The following is a 27,842-nucleotide window of genomic DNA, read 5'->3' as shown; positions in this document are numbered from 1 at the left end:
ATTACAATAGTTTGGAATGTACTTCCATCCCTCCTCTTTTCCTTTCTAATGTACCTCTGGTTGATTTGAATTAATGAATGAAATACCCTTTTTTATCAAAAAAAAAAAAAAAAAAAACAAAAACACAACATGTAATTATGGCAACGTAAGTAAGTCATTACAAAACCCCGTCCAGTCAGCGCCCCACGAAAAACCCCGGGTAGGGTTTATCACTCGTACTATGCGCTTCTATTTGAAATTTTCACGAACGTAAGAGGTCATCTTCCTTCTTCCCTCTTCCCTCTACAAGGCCAATCTATTGATGGACCCAATGATTGCTTCATTATTGACCAGTTTCCGGCTGGTCCCTCCGGAAGCTATTCCGGCGATGCTGGATTGTATATTGGCTTCCACAGCTTCATCTCCATTCTCAATTTTTTCTACTCTTCTTGAAGAGTTTCCCAGCATTGCCAAGGTACCACCTTTATATATCCCGCTTTGCTCTGCTTGGAAAAAAAGAGATGATTAAGGAATTTTTACCTCTGGTAATTAAAAATAAATAAAAATCTGCATTGGTTTTTTTCGTTTTAGCTAGAGAAGAGCACACGAGTATCGTTAAACAGGTTGCAAATAGTAATCAATCGACAATTACACTGCTTTTATGAGAAACCAAGAAGTCTTGTTTTCTTAGCTTTGCATTTAGCTAAGCCTCATTTGAAAATTGGCATTAGTTTGGCTAGACTAGTCCTTAAAAATGGGTATTGCCCAGTATGATAACGAATTAAGTCATGTGCAGCTCTAGTTATTTTGTTTGATCAATTGGAAGCTGATATTTTGAACAGTTGGGCACTGATATACTTTTGATTTTAATGATTAAGTGGAGTCCAATATGGATCTTGTTTTTGTAGGAAAAATTACAGGCAGGGCAGAACTTGGAACTTGAACAGCGTAATTTTATTGAATCATATGTTGGTGCATTATGTCATATTTTGAAGAAACCTGGTGAGTTTTGTTTCTGAATCCTGTTTTGGTTGTGCAAACTTTGAGTTTTGTTTTTGACTTCTCTTTTGGACTAGACTAACATTTCTATCTTCTTTCTGTTTTGATTTATTCTAGACTTTTTGTTGCATATCTATTCTTAATAGCAAAAGCTTCATTTTGGTTTGCATACAAGTTGAACTATGTTACAGTATTTCATATTAATTTTCATGTTTTTGAACTTTTGGCTCTGTATCTATCTGCCACTCACCATGCGCTGTTGGTCATTTATCAAATGTTCATAATTTGTGCCCATGGAATCATGGGTGAATGCATGCTATTTATGATATCTATTGAGGGCTGACTATCTTGTTTCTTTTCAGTTTGTTGATGATTATTGGAACCACCTTTAATGTTCAAAAATTACACAAACCTACAGATGATGCTGTGCCCTTAATGGCTTCTTAATATTTGATGATGCTGTCCTTTTGTTACATTTAATATTTCAAAATTATTTTGAACTGGTCTGAAATACATAATAACATTAACTGATGATCATATCTCTTGCAATTCATTAAATACCGATGTCTGATTTTTGTTTCATTCTGACCTAGTATGATGATATTGATCTGATAGTTTAAAGGTGTTTTGATGCAGGGTCTGATGTTAATTCCATGCAGTTGTTTATTTGGGAAATTTTTATCCCATTGATGAAGTTGGTACAGTCATATGACCGTGTGCTATTAAATAAGGTATGTGTATCGGGTAGTTTCACATGCTTATTATACCAGGTAAACAGCTATAGATATAAAATGTATGAACTCTGTTTAGTGTTTACTCACGTTATTCATCACTTTTTAGTTTTTACTAATGTTGTGTTCTCCTGCATATGATGTATAGGTTGCAGGTTTGTTTTTTGGTGTTGTTATTGAAACAAACAGCTGGGAAATTGTTGGATCGACCATTGTGCCCTTTTTGTTAAGATCAATTGGACTATCAATGGGTATGCTTCAAAGTAAAGAGTTGTCGGTTTATAAATGGAATGTTCATATTGACAATTTAGGTGGCCAGGACCCTGGTCTGCAATCTACACAAGATGCTTCCTTCAAGCTAAGAAATGCTGAGATGAATAACAACACCTTCCTATCTGAATCCAACTATTTTCAATTGCCTACATCCTGTTACATGTTGACCCTGATGTTGGAACTGGTACTTGGAACCTTACAATCAGTAGGACCAACTTCTAAATTGAATGTGGCAGACAGGGACTGTGCGAAAATGTTTGCTGCAAATTTGGTTTGGGATCTTTTCAATCTGACAATTGAAATGCTTTTGCAAAGTTTGGAACATCGGTCTTCTGCAATTAGCTTTCTTCTCCCTTCCATATTCCAAGCATTTGATTGTCATTCTGCTTTTGAAGTCTCAATTAATGGGCAAAAATATGTGCTTTCTCGGTAGAATTCTGTTGCCTATATTTGTTGTGTGAAGTATTGACCCTAATATGATGTATTTTCATGTTATAAACTGTTCATTTATTCAATAAATGACTTATTGGTGGTTTCCCAGGAACCATATTCTTGCGGACCTATGGAAGAGTTGCAAGGCTCTGTTCTCTTTGGGGCCTCTGGAGAGAAGGGATGCATATTCAACACTTTCTTTGTATTTGTCTTTCTTCTCTATTGCTCGTGGGAGTCATGGGCCAGAAGATGCATCTCTCAATGGCAAGGAAACAATGTTTGATTTGAGAGCTCAGAAGGAATTCTGGGATGAAATTAAAAAGGGCTTGGTATAAATTACAGTCTATTAATTGGTGATATACCATAGGCAATAATGCTTCTGTATGCTATCTCACTTGTCTTGAACTTCTTAGGTCAATAAGGAGAGCTTTGTGAGGAAGCAATCACTACATACACTGAAACGAACAATAAGTTTAAGTGTGGAAAACCAATTTCACTCTAGTGTTGATGTTCTGGATGAAAGAAATTCAGTCCCTCATGGATTGACAAAGAGAGAGCGGTGGGCGGAGAATGAAGCCAAGTCCCTGGGGGTTGGTAGAATCTGCAATTCTATTGTTGATTCTTCTAGCAGTACACAGAAATGGGAGGCATTCTTTCTTTTGTATGAAATGCTTGAAGAGTATGGTACTCACTTGGTTGAAGCAGCATGGAATCACCAGGTTTGACATAATTAACATTATTGCATGTGTTGGTACCTTCACGAGCTTGTGAATAATATGCTGTAGTTTTAAGAAAAAAGAAAAAAAAATCAAATGTGCTTAAATGGGCATTTCATGGGATTTATTGCAATCCACTACAGAGTATACTCTAGTAATGTTAGGCAATTTCTAGTACTTTGCCTTGTGTGTTGATATTTGAAACACTCGTTCCACTAATTTTAAGAAATATAGGAATTTAATGATCATATCCCTACACTTTGTGCTTTTGATTCTTGCAGTTTCTAGTTTCTGCTTCCTTGGATGTTGAGTTTGTTTATAAATTCATCATGTACCAATTAACACTTGTATATTTACTGTTTGGTTGCTTCTACAGATGACCTTGCTGCTCCATTATTCTCCATCTCCAGAAAGTGTATTGAATGGTGAACCCCATCATATGTGTATGGACACTTTAGAGGAAACCTTTGACTGGTTGGTTGTACTGTGGGAGCGTGGCTTTTGCCATGATAACCCTCAAGGTGCAGGAACCTTTAAATTTAACATTTTTGGCTTTGCTTTATATTACTTGGTGTTACTTGTGAACCTTTAACTTTAACATATTTGACACGTTACATGTGGACTTATAATTTTTATATTAAAGTGATCTTTTTATGTTGCAGTAAGGTGCCTGATTATGCAGTCATTTCTGGGTATTGAGTGGAGAAAATATAAATGTTGTGCAGAATTGATCTCCCAGAATTTCATTTTTGGGCCCCTTATGGAAGGATTGAACGACCCTGTGCACCACAAAGATTTTGGTTTGTTTTCTTTATCCCTAAACAGCCACATGCTCCCTTTAATAAAAGTGGGTATATTGGTAAAAACGAAAGCCTGTGATGGATCATGCTATTGCCTTTGTTGGTTTTAAGAAATTTGATATTAACCTTTTGTTGAAGCAACTGGAAAAAGTCTAAAAGTAGAGTATTATCTTGAGCTGGTGACTTTCTTGAAAGAAATATTTTTTTTTGATGTTGGTAGTAATTAAGAATGCAGTCTATACTATGTGGAATGCTGTCAAGACTAATTATTTTATTATATTGCATTTTTTGTTTCTCTCTCTCTTACTCACTTGTTCTGGATTAGGGGTTAATTGCGTTCTTTTTAGCTGTGTTTATTTGTTAGTTCTTGTTGGAAAGGTGCCAGAAGAAAGTTCCTTTTATTCCCTTTGCTATAGTCACCTTTCTTGACTTAATGCATGTGTACTTTTAGGTGTAAAAGGAGTCTATTCTACATGGACAATTGAAGCTGCTGCCAAGTTTCTTTGTGTATATACTAGCTATTTGGATCAAAGGTGCACAATCATACTGTGATAACTGATGCTCCATTTTCTTTATTAAGAATGCCCTGAATGAGTGTCCACCTTTTGAGACTAGGAGTATATCATGGGCCCACCACACGGACCGGAGTTGCTTACCTCATAAAGCTTTTTTACCGTAACATGACCCCAAGTACATATCTGTGGAAGAAACTCACAAATCTGTTAAAATTTGGTTTAAGTACTTTAGTTATTGATGCAACTTCCGTAACTGGGCATTTGGATTTTGGAGTTTGCTTGATGTTCACTTAGTTGTTTGTTGCTTCTCAAGAAATTTTTTTTTTCAATGACATTTGCAATGGGGGACCAAAAACAACCAGATGCGAATAATCAAAGGACCAAACATGCATTTCCCCTAATTAAAATCACACTCCCTTAATTTATGAAAGCACACATGTCCATAGTCTTTCATAGGCTAAGAATGGAACGGAGAGCCTTTTTCCTCCCCTCTAATAATCAAAAGGTTTTTGTTTCATACAGGGTTGCTTTCCTTATAAGTTTGGCATCTGTTGCTAAAACTCAATCTTTTGGACGAGCTGGACTAATGTGCTTTGTGAAGTGTATTTCTTCTGCTGCTTCTGGAGATCAGAAACATAGCATTTCTGATAATGATCAAGAGAATGGTGTATCAGCAGGTGTTACAGAAGCCAGATTTGCCCAAGAAAGCTCTATAGACAAAGCAGACTTACTGGATGTTTTCAGATTTGTCATTGAAAGCAGTAGACAACATTTCAATCCCACTTACCGGCATCAAGGTTTCACATTAGTTTTTTTCACTGTGTTTATGTTATGCAATATTGGTTGTGGTCATCCTTCCATTCCTTGCAGTTTGTGAGGAAATTCTTGATGCTGCTGTGTCTGTGATGGCTCCACATGATGTGCCTCTTGAAACCCTACTGCTTTTTGTTGCAAGCTTGCCACGAGAACTTACTGATAGTGGAGGTATAAGGAAATTTTTTTTGTCACTTCTTCCATACTTCAGATATCTGTGTCACAATTTCTACCTGTAGTTCTATTGGTAATAGTCTTCCTTTCTATTGACTGATATGTTTCACCTTGATTAAAAGTTTAGGCTATCAGGCTATCAGCGAGGATAATGGTTACCCTTTTACTAATTTTGATATCCTCAACAAATCGCCTCATGTGTATGTCAGATTTTCTTTTGATGGGCTAACCACATGACAATATTTTGATGATAGGTGGCATGTGGGATTTAAACCTTGGACCTTTGCCTACACTTGCTACCATGTTGAATTATGTGTTCCACCTTAACTAAAAGCTTAATCTATTAGTGATGATACCCATCTACTATATTGTATACAGTAACCTTCAACCAACCTCCCTCCCACCTTGAAAAGAAAAAAGAGAAATCAAAATGGAACACTAAGGCTCTCTTTTGCTTATCCACTTTCTAGGTTCATTGAGATTAAAAGTGCAGAAGTGGCTACAGAGTTTCCAAATGCATTTTTCTTCTAACTCCAGCGATACAAATCTTCAACTTTTGCGGACTCTAATTTGTTTCCCACCAAAGTTCATAAGCTGCCATAGTATGCTGCATAGCTTCATTACATATGATGATGAAGACTTGGATGCTTGGGAATCTGAAGCAAAAAGATGGGCGAGGGTGCTTTTTCTTGTAATTAAGGGGGAACAAGACTTGGATCCCATATTCATGGTTTGCATCTTTTGGCTTCATTAGAATTGCCTCTTTGCCTACTTGATAATATGTATTTCTCTATGATGCTTCTTTTAATTTTTAATTTTTTATTTTTTCTATATATAGTCATATAGTGTTGAAGGACATGTTTCAAACTACGTTGTCTTGTGCTGCCAATAAACCTACTTGTTTACTAAATTATCCATTTTTTTTTTCCTGGAGTAGAGGGAGTAGTATCAGGTAATGGAAATATTAATGATATTCCCACTAATTATAAACGGATTAGAAAACTGTTTCTGTAATCAATTTATTGTTTTTTAGATAATTCTTTTTGTGGTACGTAGGACTTACCCCTCATTAGTTTCTTCATTTTATATTAACTTCCTATATGTGTGAAGTATTTAACTATATATTTCCTTTTTATCATTTTTCTTTTTGCAACGTGGCTTATTTCTCTTTGTATTTGCACACTAATAAGATGGGGCAGTGTTTTAAGAAAAGAGAGGTTATTGATTTGCTTGTCTTGTATTAACCTTATGTTTAGACTGCTATAATTGTTCTGTTAGAATAGTTAACAGTGTTCCTAAATTGAGATTAAGATGGTTACCAAATCTTAGGTTAGGAATATGAATCTTAGAAGTGAAATGAATTTATTTGATTTCTTTAATTTCCTAGTGGTTTAGGAATCCTTTTAGATGGAAGGATTCTTGGTTTCTCACTTTATTGCATACTTTGCTTCTGCCTAACTGGCGGATGGTGGCTATTTGCCACCCACCGGACCTTTCAAATCCTCAATTTCAACACCTATCATGTGCCCTCTAATTTAGTATAAACATCCCTCAATATTGTATAGTTCTTCATACAGCTCAATGAGTCAATATACTCAATTCTATTGGAGTACATATACCATTTTTCTGATTGGTTTATTTTCTTCTTGCTTTGGCCTTGCCAGTGAATGCTGGTTCTTGTTACCTGTTGGACTGCCATTTCACAATTTCTAACATGGTATCAGAACCACTTTTCCACATCTTATTTTTGACTGATTTTCAGGGAGGTTTTGTACTCATGAACAGTACCCAGAGTGTTTTCCTGAAATTTTTGTGTTATTTCCAACGTTCAAGATAATTTTTGGTACCCATGTTCCAAAATCCTAATCAGATTTGTATGAGCTCTTAAGAGAGTTCGTGCATTTGATTCTTGTTAGTTTACCATCAATATTTTGGCAAAAGAGTCTTGTTTGTTTGTTTGTTTATTTGTCTGTCTGTTTTTTTTATTTTTTTTTCCCTTCATATCATTTTACAAAGCTACCATAATTCTAAAGAAGTCTTATCTGGTTATTTCTTCTTCAAGATGCTTCTTCTCATAAAATAACTGCATTCTAAAACAAGTCTTGTTTGGTTCTCTCTTTTTCCTGTTGAAAAAAATAAATTCACCTTTTGCAGATGGGCAAGTAGCCTTATTTGCTCAAGTTCCAAATGCAATATCTTTTTCCAGCAAGAACAATTAAATTCTGAGGCTTCGAGATTATAATTTGGCACAAGTTTATTGGAGATCTTGTTGATGATTGTTTGAAAGTTGGGTGCAAGATTGTCTTTTTTCAAGGAAAATTTTGGCATATTTCACATGCTTCAACTTGAGAGGGAGTGTTAGAATAGTTAAGAGTGTTCTTAAATTGAGATTAGGATGGTTGTGAACACTCAAGTTAGTGATCTTAGAAGTATTCAGAATTTACTTGATTACATTACTTTCCTATTAGTTCAGTAATCCTAGAGATGGAAGGGTTTCTAGTTTCTGTGTCATCTCACTACATTCAATTCTATTGGAATACATATCATATTATTCTCTTATCCTTGGCTTATTCTCTTGTTGCTTTTGCCTCATTGGTGGGTTGGCTCATGGCACCTGCTGCCTGCCGGTTCACCATAATTCCTAAAAGCAATCAAGATATCTACACTGTTTTCTCAATCGGAAAATAAAAACTTATATCATCCAACAATTCACTGTGAATATTTCAGACTATTATTAAAGGGGTTTTAGGAAGAACGGTTTAAGCTGAGATGTTGTCTCTATCTCTCTCTAGCATAACCCACTAATCTTGATTGATGAATAGGTACTACTTTATTTATGTTTTATTAGGTACAGCTTTGATGTATATACTTCCAGCTTACTTTCTTGTCATTGTTTTTGCCTTTCATCTGTTCTATGGGTTCCTAATACCAGGGAAACCATTTTGTTCAGTTTATTCAAGAGCATGGTGCTGATATCTGCAAAGAGAAAACCCTTTTGGAGTGGATTCCTGTGAAATATCTCATCCTTATTTTGAGCTTGGTATATGAACTACAACTAATTGAAGATAGAGTAGTTGAGTGTTTTACAAGTGGAAGATTGAAAATGGGCCTCGACTCTCCGGGTAAAGCAGTTGACATTCCTCCGGCAAAGGATTCTCGTATTTTTGAGAAGTTTACCAATTCATTTTGTTCATTACTGGTATGAAGATGATTCTTTTCCAAACTCTTATGTGCTATTCTGTCAACCATATTTTAAAAGTTCTCTAAAATGAAGCTTATTAGAATGGAGAATATAGCTCTCTAAAGTAAAAGGTTGTCTTCAAGCAGGATTCACTGGTCTCATTTGCCAGATTGTCATGTTACATCTTTGACTCCAGAAGCATAATAGACGACAGTGTTCTTCCTGGTTCCATCAAAGGAAGGCTGGGAGGTCCAAGTCAGCGTCGGTTGCCATCTTCTACTGCCAGTTCTGTATTGCAAGCTGTATGATCCTTTTATGTACTCCAAAACTTTGATCTTTTCAATTCCCTGCCTTGGAACAGAAGTGATAACCTGCTATGTTTCTATCAGAAGAATGCCACACATGGCACTTTTGCTACAATATTTTGATTGAATATGTTATTCTCATTAAATACTTCATATAAAGTTTCATTCTCTTCAAGGCTAGAATTTGATCATTTATTGAATTACAAGTTATTAAAGTCATTTACGAACTTTGATACACAGATAACAGCCATAAAATCTGTAGCATCCATCTCAAAGTGGTGTATTCAATTCAGAAAGGATGCTTCAATTGACTTTGCCATAACCTACCTCTGGAATGCCTGCTGGAAGGTTATTACATCCTCGTCCTCTAATTCAGAGGTATTTCTGACATTAGATATAGTAGTTGCTCAATTTTTCTCTGTTTTAACATATGCAATGCATATCATCTTGTTCCTAAGTTAAAACAGGTTTTGACTTTTGTGGTTGTGCCAGATGATCTTCTTCTTCTTCTTTTTAATTTTTTTTTAAATTTTAAATTACCTTTCATCTTGGACTTTTCTTTCTTTGATATAACTAATTTATCTCTGTTGATTGACTGGATTTTCTTTAATAGATTGAAGCAGAAATCTCTCTAGCAGCATATGAAGCAGTGGGCAATGCTTTGAAAGAAATGGCACCTATGTTCTCTCTTGTATCTCTGGATCTTGTCAAACAAAATGATGGTTTATCTCCATCAGAAGCGGATGATAGGCTGATATTGGATTCCTTTTTTAGTACTTTCCTTCAGAACATCAATAGTTTAATTGGTGCTGGAACGTTAGTCCGATCACGGCGAGCAGTTTTGTTGCATTGTAAGGTGAATGATTTTGTCTGTACTTGGTTTTTATTGGTGCTTTTTGTCTGTACTTGGTACATACTACATAAGCAATGGAACAGACTTTAAAAAAAAAAAAAACATAAAGCAATGGAACATTTTTGCCAAGTGATCATGTACTTGTTTGACATGCACCTGCTGATTACATAGTTTGAAATGGACATGAACATAAACACGAATGCTTGGAAATAATTATAGGGAGATCTAAATCACCTCTTTTTGTGGTTTGGGAAGGAAAGTTATCTTTAGGCATTTGATTAGACTGTTTGGTGATCTAGGTAATGTGAATCTTGTGATGAGAAAAGGCCTGAGGCATCTGCCTTGTTTGACTGTTGTGAAGTAAAAAGGGATAGACGTTCTTAATGCTCATTCTTTGTAGTTAATTTGATCATCTCTTGCACCAATTGACTTACAGTTGTTTCCAATAAGTAACTGAGTGGTTTCTTCTCATCATTTCAGTGGATATGCCTTGAAGCTTTGCTGTCAATTCCTAAATTTGCTTTCCAGAATGGAGTTCGACTGGGAAATGATAACTTTTACTTCTCCAATGACATATTGAGACAGGCTTTCAATGATCTTGTTGACAAGTAAGGGATTTATGATTTTGCTATTTCTAGATTAGTTCCACAACAAATGATTATGAAGATCCTCTCTTGAAATAAATGTGCTATGAATGTGTCTATATATATATATATATATATATATATATAAGGACGCACTCAGGTGCGAATAAGTGTCCAGGAAGGAAATGCGAACGAATCAGCGCGTGACACGTGTCCAGATATAATAACTTAAAAAAAAACGCGGTGGCATTTTCGTAAATAATTGAACATCGAAGTGCAAGTAAAATCTCTTATAAGTGCACCTATTTTCACCTATAAGTGCATGTAATTTTGCCTTGTTAGCATTCACTTTCCGCAACCATTCATGCACCTGGGTGTGCTTATAACTATATGTGCAACTATTTATAACTATTGGTGCAACTACTTATAACTATGTGTGCACCTACTTTCACCTATAAGTGCATGTAATTTTGTCTTGTTAATATTCATTGATCTGAGTTCAGCGGGTAGTAATACTCCTGAAAACCACTCGCAAACATTCATACACCTAGATGCAACTACTTATACCTATGTGTGCAACTACTTAGAACTATAGGTGCAACTACTTAGAACTATAAGTGCAACTAAGTATTGATGCTCAGTGTAAATTTTTACTTGCACCTATAATACATTTTACATGCACTTGTAATACATTTTACTTGCACTTTGATGTTCAATTATTTACGAAAATGCCACCGCGTTTTTTAAAAAAATCAGTGTTTCTCATCCATTAGATCTGGACACGTGGACGAACAAAATCCATTCCTATTTCGCGCCTGGGCGAGCCGTTCGCACCCGAGTGCAACTATATATATATATATATATATAGAATTTGGATTTGGTGTGGACTCCTCTTTTTGTGCGGACTTGCACTTTTAGAGTTCTTGTGTGCACTTTTAGACTGTTTTCCACATTTTTTATATTTTATTTATTTCGGGTTTTGTTGTGCATTTTAGAATGTCTGTTGTGCATGATTAGTGAGAAACTCTATTTGTGCATAATTTGAATGCTTGGTTGTTTTTTTGAAACTTAAAGCCCTAAAAGTGCACATCAGGAACTCTACAAGTGCAAGTCCACACGTTTGCACGGGAAGAGCAATCCACACTTGATCTCCTATATATATATATATATATATATATATATATATATATATATATATATATAAGGGTTCACGTGCGGGTGATGCTTCCTGTGCGGTTGTGCGGTTGACGTACCTTAAGCATTAACATGGCGCACCTTAAGTACACATGCAACCCACACACCTTAAGCACAGAAACAAAGCATCTTAAGAACACAAACCACTCACCTTAAATACACAAACCGCGCACCTTAAGCACACAACAAAGCACCTTAAGAACACAAACCACGCAGGCACGCACCTAAGGTTTTAAAATGGTTCACCTTAAGTTTCACACAACTGACGCACCTTAAGCATACAAATCACGCACCTTAAGAAGGAAAACAATGCACCTTAAGAAGAAAAACCACGCACTTTAAGTTTCAACTGCTCACATTAAGCACAAAACTTACGCACCTTAAGCACAGAATCCATGGACCTTAAGCACAAAACCCACGCACCTTAAGTTTCAACAACTACTCACATTAAGCACACAACCCACGCACCTTAAGCACAAATTCCACGCACCTTAAGCACAAAACCCACGCATCTTAAATTTGACATAGATTCAAAAATTACCAAATTACCACCGCGTTTTTTTTTTTTTTTTTTAAAATTTTGGTAATCTTGGATGTTGATTTAAGCAAGATCAATGGCTCATATTTAACCGCACAACCACACCAGAACCTAATTCTATATATATATATATATATCAATTTATTTTTATTAGAGTAGATCGATAAGCACGCATCCAAGTCCTGCCAAACCCCACACCATCAGCAATTGCAGTGTTAAAACACCCCCCCCCCCCCCACCCCCCACCCACAACAACACACAAAATTTGGAGAAGAGTAACTGCAGTCCACCATCTTTTTGTCCATCTATATTTTTATCTGATCATCCTAGTTGTATTTTGAGTTGTAGCTACTGCTACTGAAGAGCAGAGATAAGTTCTACTTACCATTCTAAATGAATTTGCAGCCTTGAGAATGGTAGTGAGGCCTCTGTTTTGCCCATGCTAAGATCAGTCAGATTGCTATTGGAGCTTTTTGTCTCAGGACAGAGGGGATTAATGGTTTCTTCTTGTGCTGGCATAAGTACTAAGGTATGCTCAATATTTAAAATTTCCATGGGGTTTTCAAAGCCATGCATTTCATGCTATGTAATTTGTGTTCTGGAAGTCATTGTCAAGGTAGCAGTGTTGTCATTTTAATGAGTCTAAAAATTAGTGTTGTACGGAGGATTGTTTTATATACAATTTAGATTCCACATTCATTATGATTTTACTATTGTTAGAAGGCAAGTAGTCAATTTTTTTCCCTTTTTAAAAAGATTAGACAACTGTTCAGTTTCCTTGTGTCTTTATTATGATATCCTTCCACCCTTTTTTTTTTTGGAAAGTGCAATCTTAGTCCCTAAGTTGTTGTATAGAAATTTTAGCCATAGTTCATCTTGCATTCTTGCGAGCATAAACAGCCCCTAGCCCCCTACGTTTAAATCCACATTGTGGTAATGGTCTTCCCATGCTGGACAATTTGGGACTAAGATTGGCAGATTGCTATTAAGCCATAACTTAGGGCTAAAACTATAATGTTGGAGGACCAAACTGGAACATGGTTAAAAATCAAGGGGCTATACCTGCTCATGATATATAAGATTATAAGTATAACTAGGGACTAAAATCTCTATTCAGTCATAATTTAGTGACAAACTGCACTTTTCCCTTCATGTTTTTGAGGGTTACGAAGAAAATCTTCTTTAATATAATACAAAAAAGTCAGAGGAACATAAACATCATAAACACATAATCTCAATCTCTATGACTTAGATTCTCTACGAGAGGGCAGCATTACATTGGATTTGTCAATTAATTCTAATGTCTATGGCTGTATGCAGATGATGTGGAGGTTGGTGCACTCTTCTTGGATCTTACATGTGAGCTGCAACAAAAGGAGAGTTGCTCCGATTGCTGCACTTTTGTCTTCTGTATTGCAGTATTCTATGTTTAGTGATGAGAGCATGCATGAGTTGGATGGTGCACCTGGGCCTTTGAAATGGGTAGGTTGCTGTCCCTGTCTAAATTTGCCCTTCATAGGGAGTGCTCTTAGTGATTCCTTCTTGATAAATTACTCATTCTAGGAGCTACAGTATTGGAAAAGAATCCTTATTCGTTATCTTTATGCAGTTTGTGGAGAAAATTCTTGAAGAAGGCACTAAAAGTCCACGCACTATTCGCTTAGCTGCATTACATTTAACTGGGCTTTGGCTTGCAAATCCCAGTATTATAAAGTACTACATAAAAGAGTTACAGTTGTTAACGCTTTATGGTTCTGGTATGGCTTATGATAGCATTATTAACTTAAATGGCAGTTATTACAAGGTTTCATTGTTTACTTAAAAAAAAATATTTTTTTTGTCATAGCTTTATTATTTTACAGCTTCATTACATAAACAGCCAACCACTTGTGTTAAATACTTCTTTGTTGTGCTATGTTTGAATTCATCCTGCTTTAGTTGCATTCGATGAGGATTTTGAAGCTGAATTGTCTGAAAATCAAGAGGCAAAATGTGAAGTAGCTGTGCTGGCTAAAAGCCCTGACCCTGAACTGACTGAAGTAAGTTATCCTACTTTCTTTAATTGTTCTAGATACTTCTGTTCCATCCCTGCAGAGCTTTTCACAGAGGAACAGAAAACATGTTTCCTTGCTTCGTTAGTTCAACTGTCCATTTAATTAATGACCATTGTTTGCTATACACATGAAACATAGGCATTTCAGAGAACCAACCAATATAACTAAAGGCTAATTACAGAAAAGTCTAAGCATAAGTGTATATAAGTGTGAAAGTAATTGACTAGAAAGAGTTTGCATAAAAATATGAAAACTATTAGCTAGTCTTTGGAAATAAAAGTCTGATATTATAGTAAAAATTTCCAATTGGAAATAGTAGTACAATGAACTGAAGTCTACAAAAAATAATCATATTATTTTCATGAATAAATGAAAACAAGTAGCATTTAGTTTCTTGGCCTCTACATTAGAGTGATTGTATTTCTTGGCACCTGACCTGATTGATAACCATCCCAGAAAGGTACTTTGCCGCTATTCTTATGAGATGTATATACATTGGTATTGCTTCATTTGCAGTGAATATTAATACTTCTATCTTTAGCATTTCTAGTACATAAAGGGCACCAGAACTTTCATAGGCTTCTCACATGCCTTTATGCATTTCTTTTCTTCATATGGTTTCTAAGCGCTTTGAAGTTCATCTATACATTGACATATTTGGATAGAGTATTTTATTTTTTAATCTATAGAGATACTGTTACTATTAGTGTATGCACTTCCTTTGTAAATGTCTCTAATCGAACATTTCTTATCTTGGCTTTATACCAGGAATTTATCAACACAGAGTTGTATGCACGTGTATCCGTTGCTGTTTTGTTCCATAGACTTGCAGATATTGCCTGTATGGCAGGATTGACCAGAGAAAGCAATGATGGAATTGCTGCCCTTGCATCTGGCAAAATGTTCTTGCTGGAACTTATTAATTCTGTGGTATTGGATTCTTCTGAATCTGCTCTTAAATTCTTGCCTAGTCCCCAGACAACAATCTTAGCAACAAAATCAATCTATATTTGATTTCCTTAGTCTTTTATACTAGATTCATTTTCCTATTGGTCTATCACGGCTTCTTTGTTCATAATTGGCCTCTGAATACTCAACTAAGTAAATCATTGTTTTGTTATTAATACACGCATGGACATGCACACACACTCAGACATTCACATCCAATTTTGTTTTTCTTGGTTTGGTGCATTTGTTTAATTTTAATATATTTTATTTTTGTCCAGGAGTAGGGTTTGTTAACTTATAACTTTTCTATTAAATATTATATTTTGATTATTGAGTTTTTAGTTCTGCACACCATGGTGGACTAATGATTACATGTTAATGCAGCTTACTGACAAGGATCTATCTAAGGAGTTGTATAAGAAGTACAGTGCTGTAAGTTACACTATTTTATCACCCTTCATGCTATGATGAAATGAAACTGATGAAGAATGATACTTTTCTTGAATTGTTACTCCACCTGAAGTCCTGAGCTAAAATCTTAAGATGTTAAAGAGGGAAGACATCTATTATTTTTATTTATCACCCTAAGCAACCTTCGAAATAGATTGTTTTTTATGTGCTCCAAATTAATGGAAATATTATGATGATAGGGAGTAAGTAAGATTCATAGCAAGGACCTCATTTTGCTCTGATACCATATTGAGTTATGAGATCAATCTGAACTAAATGCTATTTTGTATTATGTGCTTCAGATAAACTAAACTTAAATGGTTAGAGAGGAAAATTATTTATTATTTCATTGTTCATTCTCTCTGCATCTTAGATATAGATTACTTGTGATTTTTGAAAACAGAGAATTTGGAATACTGGCTTGGTTCTTTTTCATTCTGCTCTACATGTATTTATCTTCCAGGAAATAAAAAAGGAAACTAATCTTCAAAAATAAAGGGAATATAAAGTGCAGAGTCCTAAAATCATTTTAGCCATAAATTTCTCAATTACCTAAATATAGCACTCAACCAAATAATTACAAATGGTCTAGGGAATATTTCCACAATTTTGCTACTTGTTCTGGGTTTTGTACATTTCTTCAGAAACATGTCTTTCTCTTAAATAGTGTTGTTTATTTGCAGCCATGGAATTCCCATGAAGGAAAACCTTTTGCCAAAAGAATGAATCAATTAGTATTACCCTCAGATCCTTAAAATAAATTCTTTAATAATGGAGTATATAGATTTAACTTTCATTATGTTTAAATGATTGTGCAGATGATTTAACTAGTAAATTGTTTTGTTATTTACGAAGTGCCACTTTTCTATTTGGCTATATCTTTGAAAAAAAATATGACCTGCTCTACCACTTGTTTGTCTTGTCAGATCCATAGGCGCAAAGTCCGTGCATGGCAGATGATATGCATTTTGTCACGATTTGTTGATCAGGATATTGTCCAGAGAGTTACCCATAGCCTTCATACATGTCTCTGTGTAAGATAATTTTCTTTGCTTTCTATTGTTAATTTAACTTCCCAATTTGTATGTGAGTGAGTGACTTGACTCTTGTTACATGAGAAACTGAGAGGAAGAAAGAGAAAAAGATTTGTTATTGTTGAAATTGAGGGATTGATAGGTCTGGCGGGTGAAGAATAACCATCACCCGCTAGTTAGGCGGAAGCAAAATATGTGAGAACCAAAGAACAAGAGAATAAAGAGAATATATTATAGTGAAAGATTACAATAGATTGTCTCTCGGTATATATGTTCTATACTTCAATGGACCTCTATATATACTAAACTAGATACTAAATTAGTCTAGGAAACTAAGACAACTTTCCTAATATTCAACACTCCCCCTCAAGCTGGAACATCTTGAAGTTCCAAGCTTGGATTAAAATAAGCACTCTACCTCACTCAAAATTACAAATGAAAACTAAATGCAACTAGAGGATAACAATGCGAGATGGCTTTGGAGGGACAATGCAACCCTTGGGAATGAACACGCCAGGGGCAAAGCTTGTCACGAACATCCTTGGGAATGGAGGCACCAAGGGAAAACACGAACACCATCACAGCAACATAAGCACTTTAGGATGGATGACTTCAAAAGAGATTGCGCTATGTCTGACCCTTCCTTGGGAATGAAGACGAAGGCACCAAGAACGGAGCTGAACAGAATCCTTGGGAATAAAGACGAAGACACCAAGGACCCTTGGGAATAAACACACCGAGGACGGAATTGAACATGAACCTCGGGAATGAAGATGAACACACCAAGGATAGAGTTAAACATGAACAACCTCCCGATAACACAAGAGAGCGGTAGAAGCAAAAAGGGAGCAAAGAATAGCAAAGGACGCAGTAGAGCCCATAGTAGATAAAATAGCAAATGATAGTAAAGGATAGCACACCGATTGTTGATAGTCACACTCCCCCTTACTTGAAACATGGGAAATAATCTAAGGCCTTTATAGTAGTGCTGAAACTGAACATCCATGGGATAAGGCATACCGGAGATAAAGAAACAAACACGGTTATACCAAAACACAAACACCATGGGAAAGTTCGGCAACAAACCCAAAGAAGCCTTCAAATTTCACCAACAAGTCGAAAGAAGGGCAAAACAACAATCTGAAAAAGCTCGCCGGAGGCAAACTCACGGGCCGGCGCGTGAGGAAGGTCGCCGGCGCGTGAAGGCGGCGGTGGCGCGTGAGGACGACGGCGGTGGAGGAAAGCGATGAAATTTTCCAGATAAGGTCGCAAGAGGGAGAGGAATCCATTGGTGTAGGAGGTGAGATCACAAAATCACTGGAGAAGAGGAGATCTGACCTGAAAAACTAAAGCAGTCCGTCAGTGATGGTGGCGCGTGACAGCGCGTGCGGCGGCGGATGGTGACGAGATTCGAGGCGTAGGCTTGCGACGATGATCCGAGAGGTCCTGTGGTGTAAGATTTGGAGAACAACCACAAGACACGTCGGAACAGGAGAAAACATTCACTGGTTCGCCGGAAAATAAGTGCTGCCGGAAATATTGGAAGAAAAATAGCCTACCATGTTGAAATTGAGGGATTGATAGGTCTGGCGGGTGGAGAATAACCACCACCCGCCAGTTAGGCGGAAGCAAAATATGTGAGAACCAAAGAACAAGAGAATAAAGAGAATATATTATAGTGAAAGATTACAATAGATTGTCTCTCTGTATATATGTTCTATACTTCAATGGACCTTTATATATACTAAACTAGATACTAAATTAGTTTAGGAAACTACTAATAAGAATAGGAAACTAAGACAACTTTCCTAATATTCAACAGTTATTTTAATAATTTGTCTTCTTCAAATTTTTTGGTTCTTGAATCTGAATAACTTGATCCCTCTATAAAGGTTCTCTTTCTGACTTGTCACTAGGGGGGTGGGCATATTTTGGGTTGAACCCAAAATTTAATTGGGGTCGGCCCGAATTTTGAAAGTTCAGATTATGTTTGATAAAATCGGGTTAAACCTGAATTCACCCATGGAGAAAATAGCTTAAATCTGTTCGGATCTTAGGTGAAGGATTTTTATTTTGGATCTGACCCGAGACCCGAACGTAATATCCAAAGTATAAATTGCCAATGTCAACTTCTAATAATTGACAACTAATTGTCTATTAAAGGACATAACAAATGCGTGGCTATTAAAATGTTCCGGCATACCAAAACTCTGGGATTAGTAGTGCGAACCCGGTTCAGGACAGACCCGACCCGACCCACATTCCCTATATTTTGGTTTGGTTTTCAGGCCTAAAAATCTAAATCTGAAGTTTTTTGGGTGGGGTAATTATGATCGGGTGAGTTGGGTCGATCCCAGCCCTTGCCCACCCCTACTTGTCACCTCACCTTAGCCAGATATGGAGAATAAAAGAAGCGCTTTTTGCAATGCTTTCAGCCATATATATGGTATAATAGAATGTGATGCGTACAAATTGCCAAAATACTAAACTCTGGCTCTTTGAGCACCCATGAATATTTATCTGATGTTTCTAAAGATAGTGCAATTTTCATGCCTGTTGATTTCTGTAGTTGCTGATTATGAGGATATATTTTCTTCTCTTTGTAGAAAAACAATTTGCCTTCAGTTCGGCAGTATCTGGAAACTTTTGCAATTCATATATACTTGAACTTCCCATCACTGGTATGAATTTATCTAATTGCTTCTTTTTCCTCTTTTTTCTTTTTCTTTTTCTTTTCTTGGCTAAAAGAATTAATTTAGACCGGATCATCATTTATGTGGTGTATAACTAAATTTATCATTGACTTGATACTATTGTTGTTGTACACTTCCTGAGACAGTTCTCGTGTTACTGTAATAGGTAGGGGAAGAATTAGTTCCGATCTTCCGAGATTCTGAAATGCGACCCCAGGTGAGGCATATTTTGACAATTTATTTTATGTTAATTTACATGTAACTCCACTTTTTCTTGACGTCATGGTAGCTTTCTTGAAACTTTAAATTGCTCCTTATTTGTGCTCCTTCATGTTAACTTTATGCTTAAAAGAAAAGATAATGCAAAAAAAATGTCCTTGAATTAAGATATAGTAACAGCAACACTTCAAAACATTCTCTCTTTGCTCCATCTTCAACTTCTTGAGTGTCATTTTTGGAGAAGTATTGACATCAGATTGTTACTAATCTCAAATGATGTGGCTCTGTTTGTTCTCCAGATCTAATTACTTTGAATCTTTTGGCATGTACCATTTTCTACTCCATGCAACTAGACAATGTCTATGAGTTCTTGACCCTCCCCCTGAATGTCATCATATATATATACATGTGTGTGTGTGTATGTATATATATATATAGTAATTATGGATTGCAACCTGCAGGCTTTATCTTCCTATGTGTTTATAGCTGCTAATATAATCCTGCATTCAACTGGAGCTGCACAACCTGAGCGCCTGAGTGAATTACTTCCTCCTATAGTTCCATTGTTGACCTCGCATCATCATACATTACGTGGTTTTACCCAGGTCAGTCTTCTTGAAAGATCAAGGGCACTGGTGATGCATAACAGTACATAAATATTGGGAAAACAATTTTTTTTTTTCTTTTTCTTTTCCAGTTATTAGTCTATAAAGTTCTTCAAAAGTTGATGCCAAGACATTCTAGTTGCTCTACAACCCTGCCTTTAGAGATAAGATGCTTTGAGGATCTGAAATTGTACTTGATGGACAATCCTGATTGTGCACGGTAAGATGCACTTTGAAAGAACTTTTCTCACACTATTTCCTGCTATTATTTCCTTGGCACCTTCCTACTCCAGGCACTACTATATCGATTTCTGGTTCTATGTCTTATTTCTTTATTAATATTAATGTTGAACTTAAATACTCTTCTATACTTTTTACTTCTCCAAAGGGCTCCTTCAGATCTCTTGTCTGAAACATGATATGGAAATGGGATGGTACTAGGTAGCCTTGAACATATTAGGTGGACATTTATCTGAAAGGTTTTCAAGGTAACATAGGCAGTTTTGACTTTTGATCCTTTCATAATTTTTGGGGTGACGAGGGAAACACACAGTCACTACCTGAGGGTGTGCCGCCTTGTGGGGAAATTGGCTGAAATGGTAAAAAAATTGCAACTTTTAAGACTTGGACACAAGAAGGGAAAACTCGTTCGCGACTTGAGTTTTTGGTAAAAAACGCAAGTCACACTTGAGTTTCTCAAATTTTTGAAATTCTTTTTTTTTTTTCGTCGAAATACGACAAACGCAAGTCGTACTTGTGTTTATCGGTACAAATACTAGAAATGCAAGTACGACTTGCGTGTCTCGTATGTATTCTTGTATAGGACAAACGCAAGTGTGCGTACGGCATACGACAAAGTGATAAACGCAAGTCACTTGCATTTGTAAAAAAAAATAATTAAAAGCTCTGTTCTGTTATTCTTCTCCCGGCGCCAGAAATTTTAAAAGCTTTGTTCTGTTCTTCCAAAACTAGCAAACTCGTTTTCTCCACTTCTATTCGGCACTACAAGCATCACATCACAACAAAAACAATACATTTACTTCACATTTCAATCATCAACATTTATTTTTAAGTAAATTCATCCCTGCAATTGCTCTTCTTTTTAACCAGTCACCAGCATACTCTGGCAACATCAGAAGTTCAGAACAGAATGAACCATGCTCAGCAATAAACTTTCCGTCGGAGAAGAAGAACAGAACGAAGCCTAGATTTCCAACCTGGGTACATTCAAAATGCTAACAACCCGGTCCAGGATCACAGATTTCCGGCGATGAGAAAATGGGAAACACATGTCTGACTTGCGTTTCCTTCTTTTGTCCAAGTTTTAAAAGTTGCCCATTGTTGTCCACTCCTCACATTTTTTGACTATTTCAATCAATTTCCCCCGTCTTGTGACCCTAGCCGGCAAAGGACCACAAGGAGGTAAACCAACCTAGATTGCCCATAGCTAATTAGCTCAAACCAAGGAGGTTGGGATTCAAATTTGTGACCTTGTGGTTACAAGTTTATATCCTTAGCCAACTTGGCGACCCTTTCATAATTGTATTATGAGTTAGTTGCACACTTGCACTTTGGTCTCTTGAGAATATTGGCAATTCTAGCTCTAGTGATTTTGACACATTTCATACAACAAGTTCCTTGTCATGGTTCTTGGTCTCACCACAGCCACTGGGAACTATACTCAAAGCATTTTGTATAAATACTTTGGCTATCGTTTCCAAGGGCCATGACCACTGGAAAGAGTCCATTCAGTCTTTTATTTAAAAAATTGGCTTTGGTCGTCATTCCTGGTTGTCATGACCAATGGAAATGGTAATCGAAATAACAAAATTTTGAATTTGGCAAATGTTCCTGATAGCCATAGCCACCAAAAATGATGAGAACCTGTGGTCATGGGGAGATCGAGAACTATGGCGAGGAACTCATAAGGTGAAATGCCTCAAAATTGGAAGTCGATGACTAAATCTGTCATTTACCACCATTCTGAATGGATCAAAAGTGGAATTAACTCATAATAAAATAATGGGGAAAGGGTCAAATCATTGATATGCCTAAATTGTCCCCTTGCATGTTCCAAATTGGATAGAAGGATTGGAACAATTTAGAAACATGTGGGGTGAAATGTGTTAAAATTGAAAGCCTAGGAATGCGTCTGGAATTGCCGCTATATGAAAGTTTTTGATGTCAAGTGTAGGTAAACAATTGGTAAAAGTAACAAGAACAATTTGTGAAGTACTGAAGTTATAAATGAAGGAATAGTTTCAGAGTTACTATAATTTTGGTTTGCTACTTTTCAGTGTAATTGCATTTATTCAATTATTAAAGTAGAGGAAGCAATGTGTGTAGGGGTCTGGAAAGTTTCTGCGATGGATAATATAGTGTCCATCTTCACTAATGGCGATTTTCTCCTGCTGTCACAGGTTAAGAGCATCAATGGAAGGATATCTTGATGCTTTTGATCCACAGAAGGCTGTTATGCCGGCCGGAATATTCAGCACTCGAGTTGAGGTCTGCAAAATACTCTTTGGAATTTGTTGACAGCTAAAATACCTGCCCCCAGTTGGTGGTGGCATAATAATGTTCAGGCATCAGGCACTTTCATCTGCTTCTAAGAGTCACGAATCTATAATCTGCTTCTGCTTCATAACATAAAAAAGATGCTGACAAAATTATATATGCAGATTATAGAATATAGATTCAAGAAACATTGGCATTTGGTTGCTAACAATGTTATTCTTACTGAACAAGGAAAAAGGAGAATCTACCATGGAGAGAATTAAAAGTTGTTTAGCTGATACCTATTAGGAAAATAATATGTTGCAGTAAGACCTTTTTATAGCACTAGAACTTCCATAGGTAACTGAGTTTGAATTATATTATCATTTATTCTATTATATGTCTCATCATTAAGAAAGTGATATTATTTGGAAACCTTAACATAAAGCATATAAGAAATGTGTGAGGACTAAGGAGATAACTTTGATGAGAAATCGCACTGCCAAAATTGAGTGTATGAGTTTACTATGCCATGATAAACTTTCTTGTTCCTAGTAATTGCTTCTGTTATTGAACAAACTTATTTCTGGAAAAAATGTGCATGGTTTCTGTTGAATATTAGGAAACTTGTCTTAGTTTCCTATTCTTATTAGTAGTTTCCTAGACTAATTTAGTATCTAGTTTAGTATATATAGAGGTCCATTGAAGTATAGAACATATATACAGAGAGACAATCTATTGTAATCTTTCATTATAATATATTCTCTTTATTCTCTTGTTCTTTGGTTCTCACATATTTTGCTTCCGCCTAACTGGCGGGTGGTGGTTATTCTCCACCCGCCAAACCTATCAATCCTCAATTTCAACAGTTTCTTGCAAGAAGACATTTTTGCACTTCTAGTGTCTTGCAAACTGTACTTTGACAAGATCATGCCTTTATGTTCCTTCGTCTGTTATATATTTAAGGCTTACTGTTGCACTATATATTTAAGATTTTTCCCTCTTATTATCAAAGTCTAAACTTTTTTCTTTTTCCTTATTTGCATTTGGAAGGATCTTGAATTTGAATGTGTACCAGCGACGCTTATGGATCGTGTAATTACTTTCCTAAATGTAAGTGCCAAGTAATACTATTTTATCTAATTTATGAATGTTTTGTAACTTATCACCCTCGTCACAGGATACTAGGGAGGACCTTAGGTCTTCAATGGCTAAGGATGCTGCGACTATCAAGAAAGAAAGTTTACATATGGATGGGGATGTTATGTGCAATGAGATATCAGAGATTCTATCTGATAAACAGCCAGCCTCTTTGTCAAATGATATATCATTTGATTTTCAGCGGAAGGTTACTTTTTCCAAGCTTGAGATGCAAGGTTTGACTTCTAATTTTTCGTTGGATGACAAAGGATCATGGAAGTCACTGCACGGTATGTGGGAATTTTGAAATGGTCTAAGTTTTCATATTTGGCATTGCAATTATGGTTTACCGTTCTGCATTATACAGCAGTATGATTTTGCGATGTAGACTGTCACTTTGCAGCAAAAATATGTTTCCCATACTCCCACTCATTAAACTAAAGCTTGCTTCTACTTCTTCAGTATGAGAAAAAAAAAAAAAAACTCACTTGTATGATTGGAATATTTTGTTAAGGATTTATGTAGGAAGAGGAATATAGAATTAATAGAACTTAGACACATGTTGGGCATACTTGTCGTATCCTTAGAAATTTAACATCACAACTAAATACCCCGTGAGAATTTAAACACATTAATCTGTTCTTATTTGTCCAAAAGCTTTATTGGTAATTTAGGTGTAGAGAAGTTTGGAGCAAAAACTGGTGCTTTGATATGGTATAGATGTATAATTTATACACGACACAAAAGCTTCAAGAAAATCTAGATGAATAGATATCTTTCATCTCATAGTCAAGTACACTCATGAACATCCCATTGAACCTATGTCAAGTGAAATAGGGGATTACTTTGATAGAAATTGCTGACAATGTTTGCTCTCAATCCACGATGGCATTTGGTTTCCCTGTTAAATTAAGTGAATTGATGAACTTAAAATGTTTAGGAGATTAGTCATATTTCTAGTATTAATAGTTCAGAACACAGTATATTTCTTAAACAGTATTCCCCTTCTATTTGTGTTGTACAGACATGGAAAAGGAAGATCAGATTCTTGGTCAAGTGCTACATTTAAGAACTGTGGCTTTTGAGAAACTCAAGAAAAGTCGACAAGATATTATACTTGTAGCATCACTTATTGATCGAATACCTAATCTTGCTGGCTTGACACGGACATGTGAGGTGTGGATTTGATTTTGGTGTTTGTGGGCATGCAAGTGTTTACTTGGTTCTATCTGTGAGCTTTGTTCAACAGCTGCATTAATCTAACCCTTTTTCTGTAATCGATTCTTTGCAGGTATTTAGAGCAGGTGGACTAGCCATTGCAAACAAAGATGTACTAAAAGACAAGCAGTTCCAACTCATCAGGTTTAATTAATCTGCCCTTTAATCTGTAGAGCATGGTTTATCAATCATTATTGTGTAGACCATGGTTCACACAGCTGTGTGGACCTTACTACCAAATAATGTACATTCAGTACACAAATAATGTACTTTAAGTATATTTAAAATGTACATTATATCAGGGAAAGTACATTATTTGAGAATTGAAAATACATTATTTTGTATAATGTACATTCAGTACACGAATAATGTACTAATATACTTTTTTGTTATGGTTCACACAATAATTTGCCATTATATTGCCACTTGGTTTTGGTCTCTCTTATTTATAAGACTGGGCCAAGGTTACTCAATTGGGCATAATGCACATGGTAAAACCATATTAAAAGATTGAATCTAATCAATTAGCTAGTCTAACCCATGACCTTATAAACTCATGTTTTTTTCTCTTATTTTTTCTGTGGGACTCTAACACTCTCCTTCGGGTGGACAATTGGGACATTTTGAATCCTCTCCCTTAAATGGGAGGTCACTCAATTGGGCTATAATGCACATGGGCCAAACTACACTAAAAGATTGAATCCAATCAATTAGCTAGTGGCCTTATAAACCCAATGTTCTCTTTTATTTTTTCAATGCGGGATTCTTCTTTGCTTAGCTCTATAGAAACCCCACTCACCACACATGAATGTTTTCTTTTGGCAAAATTGATCAGGGTGTTTCCAGATAAAGGCCCTGTTTGGTAAAAAATTGGCCTATAGGCCAATTTTGGCTTATTTGACCACTATTAATTGTTTGATTTAGTTAAAATATCAATATAAATGTTTGGTTAATTAGCTTTTTACAACTCCAAAAGGCTAAAATTCAAAAAGCTACTCCAAGCAACTTTTTCAATTAGCTTTTTGAGAAAAGAAATTATACCAAACAGCTATCAGTTAACAGCTAATTTACCAAACACTTTTCTACAATCAGCTAATATTATCAACTATTCATACCTTCTAATTAACACAATCAGCTAACAGCAGACAGCTATCAGCTAACAGCCATTTTACCAAACAGGGCCAAAATGAATTTTTTTCCCATACATAAAATGACAAAGGAAAATATCTTACAGAGTAACTAATTGTTTCCACATCACATGCTTGTTTATCATCAGTCACTACACCTTTGTTGCTGAATATTGCTATTTGACTAGTGCAATTTGTTATGTTCTAGTGTAACCGCAGAGAAGTGGGTCCCCATTTTAGAAGTACCAGTAATTAGTATGAAAGCTTTCTTAGAAAAGAAGAAGCAAGAGGGTTTCTCTATCTTGGGTCTGGAGCAGACTGCGAACAGCATGTCACTCGACCAGTATGTCTTTCCCAAAAAAACGGTATGCCATTTATGTCAACCTTCAATGTTTATTTTTTCTGCTCTTGCATATATGGTTTCAAAAGTTCTGTTCACAGTTATAATTGTCGCATGTCTTCATAATACTTGTGGTGACAATGGTTTGTGTTATAATCTATAAGATTTGGCCAAGGTCTCTCAATTTGGCTATAATGCACATGGGCCAAACAGCACTAAAAGACTGAATCCAATCAATTAGCTAGTTTAACCCATGACCTTATAAACACGTATTCTTTGGAGTTTTAACAATTTGTAACATCATTAACTTGTGCAGGTCTTGGTCCTTGGGCGAGAGAAAGAGGGTATACCGGTGAATATTATCCATATACTGGACGCTTGTATTGAGATACCACAGCTGGGAATTGTTCGGTCACTCAATGTTCATGTTAGTGGTGCCATTGCACTTTGGGAATATAGTCGGCAGCAAAGATGCCAATAGCATAAGAGCCCCCTCGGGTAGTTCATGTTGTAGAACATTTGTGATAGCACATTTTTGTGTGAACAAAGAAGAGGGACATGTTTCCTATTACATAGGACTGTCTTTTCTTATTTTTCTTTTCAGAAGTATACATACACATACACCACATACAGTGCTTTGTATGAGAGGGTAGGGCAGGGTGGGTGGGTGCTCATCATGTAAGTTTTGTCATGAAATTGATTAGGTAAAGTTCTATTTTTCTGATTGCTCAAGATATCAATATGATGACTTTGTGGTTTTATTTCATAGCTACATTATTGAGTCCCAATTACTTTAGAATCAACCTTTTGTTGAACTTTATTTTGGAGGATAGTTCTAATATTTATTGTGATATTCACAAGTTTTGATTTCAAGACAATGTTTGACTAGATTGAGATTTCAAATATACAAGTTAATTTTTAAGGTTATGAGGTATCATATTCTAAATGCCATTTCCTTTTACACCATGTGTTTGTTACCAGTGGTTAAATAAATAAATAAATAAATAAATAAATAAATAAATAAATAAATATATATATATATATATATATATATATATATATATATATATATATATATATATATATATATATATATATATATATATATATATATATATATATATATTTGGTTCATATTTTTACTACCCATTTGATGTGGCAAAAAATTGATTGGTTTGGGTTTTGAATTTGACTTAATGTAATATAATGATGCCCTTAGTGCTTTACGGTGGGTTGTTATATCATGGACCAGGGTTCACCTTGCAAGGTGGATTTGAGTCCAAAATACATAATTTACATATTGAATGTTCACAATTATATACGTGATGTTTACAATTTACTTTTTACAAAATTGTGAAAATTCCACTGTTGTAAAAATTGGGCCTAGGCGGCGATTAATCGGCGCTTAGGCGCTAGGCGGTTGGCCACCTA

General features: G+C 35.8%; 1 protein-coding gene across 3 annotated transcripts; it reads left to right on the top strand.

The window, feature by feature from the left end:
• Positions 1-218: 218 nt before the first annotated feature.
• Positions 219-27,181, top strand: LOC109185383. Of its 3 annotated transcripts, none has more exons than XM_019335382.1 (35): positions 219-454; positions 888-981; positions 1,615-1,709; positions 1,858-2,411; positions 2,524-2,743; positions 2,828-3,133; positions 3,507-3,651; positions 3,793-3,930; positions 4,382-4,463; positions 4,968-5,242; positions 5,316-5,429; positions 5,903-6,162; positions 8,383-8,631; positions 8,760-8,915; positions 9,159-9,296; positions 9,532-9,774; positions 10,252-10,379; positions 12,493-12,616; positions 13,408-13,569; positions 13,697-13,844; positions 14,026-14,126; positions 14,910-15,071; positions 15,474-15,521; positions 16,466-16,573; positions 19,180-19,254; positions 19,433-19,483; positions 19,947-20,090; positions 20,183-20,310; positions 22,511-22,598; positions 23,640-23,699; positions 23,767-24,016; positions 24,751-24,902; positions 25,018-25,088; positions 26,280-26,436; positions 26,728-27,181. In XM_019335382.1, the coding sequence occupies exons 1-35, from the start codon at positions 302-304 to the stop codon at positions 26,890-26,892; spliced, it is 5,544 nt and encodes a 1,847-aa protein (XP_019190927.1). In that variant the 5' UTR covers positions 219-301; the 3' UTR covers positions 26,893-27,181. The 3 variants fall into 3 exon arrangements, with proteins under 3 accessions (XP_019190927.1, XP_019190926.1, XP_019190928.1); XM_019335381.1 differs by having other exon boundaries at positions 8,757-8,915; XM_019335383.1 differs by lacking the exons at positions 219-454; positions 888-981; positions 1,615-1,709 and having other exon boundaries at positions 1,889-1,960; positions 8,757-8,915.
• The last annotated feature ends 661 nt before the right edge of the window (positions 27,182-27,842 follow it).

The sequence above is a fragment of the Ipomoea nil genome, unplaced genomic scaffold (genome assembly GCF_001879475.1).
Source record: "Ipomoea nil cultivar Tokyo-kokei standard unplaced genomic scaffold, Asagao_1.1 scaffold1317, whole genome shotgun sequence".
In the NCBI taxonomy this organism is placed as follows: Eukaryota; Viridiplantae; Streptophyta; class Magnoliopsida; order Solanales; family Convolvulaceae; genus Ipomoea; species Ipomoea nil.
Note: the sequence above shows the minus strand (reverse complement) of the source record. Positions and strands in the feature narration are given on the sequence as shown.

Bases quoted from the DNA above. Each gene is read 5' to 3' on its own strand.
- LOC109185383 (XM_019335381.1), top strand. From the start codon at position 302: ATGGACCCAATGATTGCTTCATTATTGACCAGTTTCCGGCTGGTCCCT. The intron at 982-1,614 runs GTGAGTTTTGTT...GTTTTGATGCAG, and splicing joins TCATATTTTGAAGAAACCTG to GGTCTGATGTTAATTCCATG. The intron at 8,632-8,756 runs GTATGAAGATGA...GTTGTCTTCAAG, and splicing joins ATTCATTTTGTTCATTACTG to CAGGATTCACTGGTCTCATT.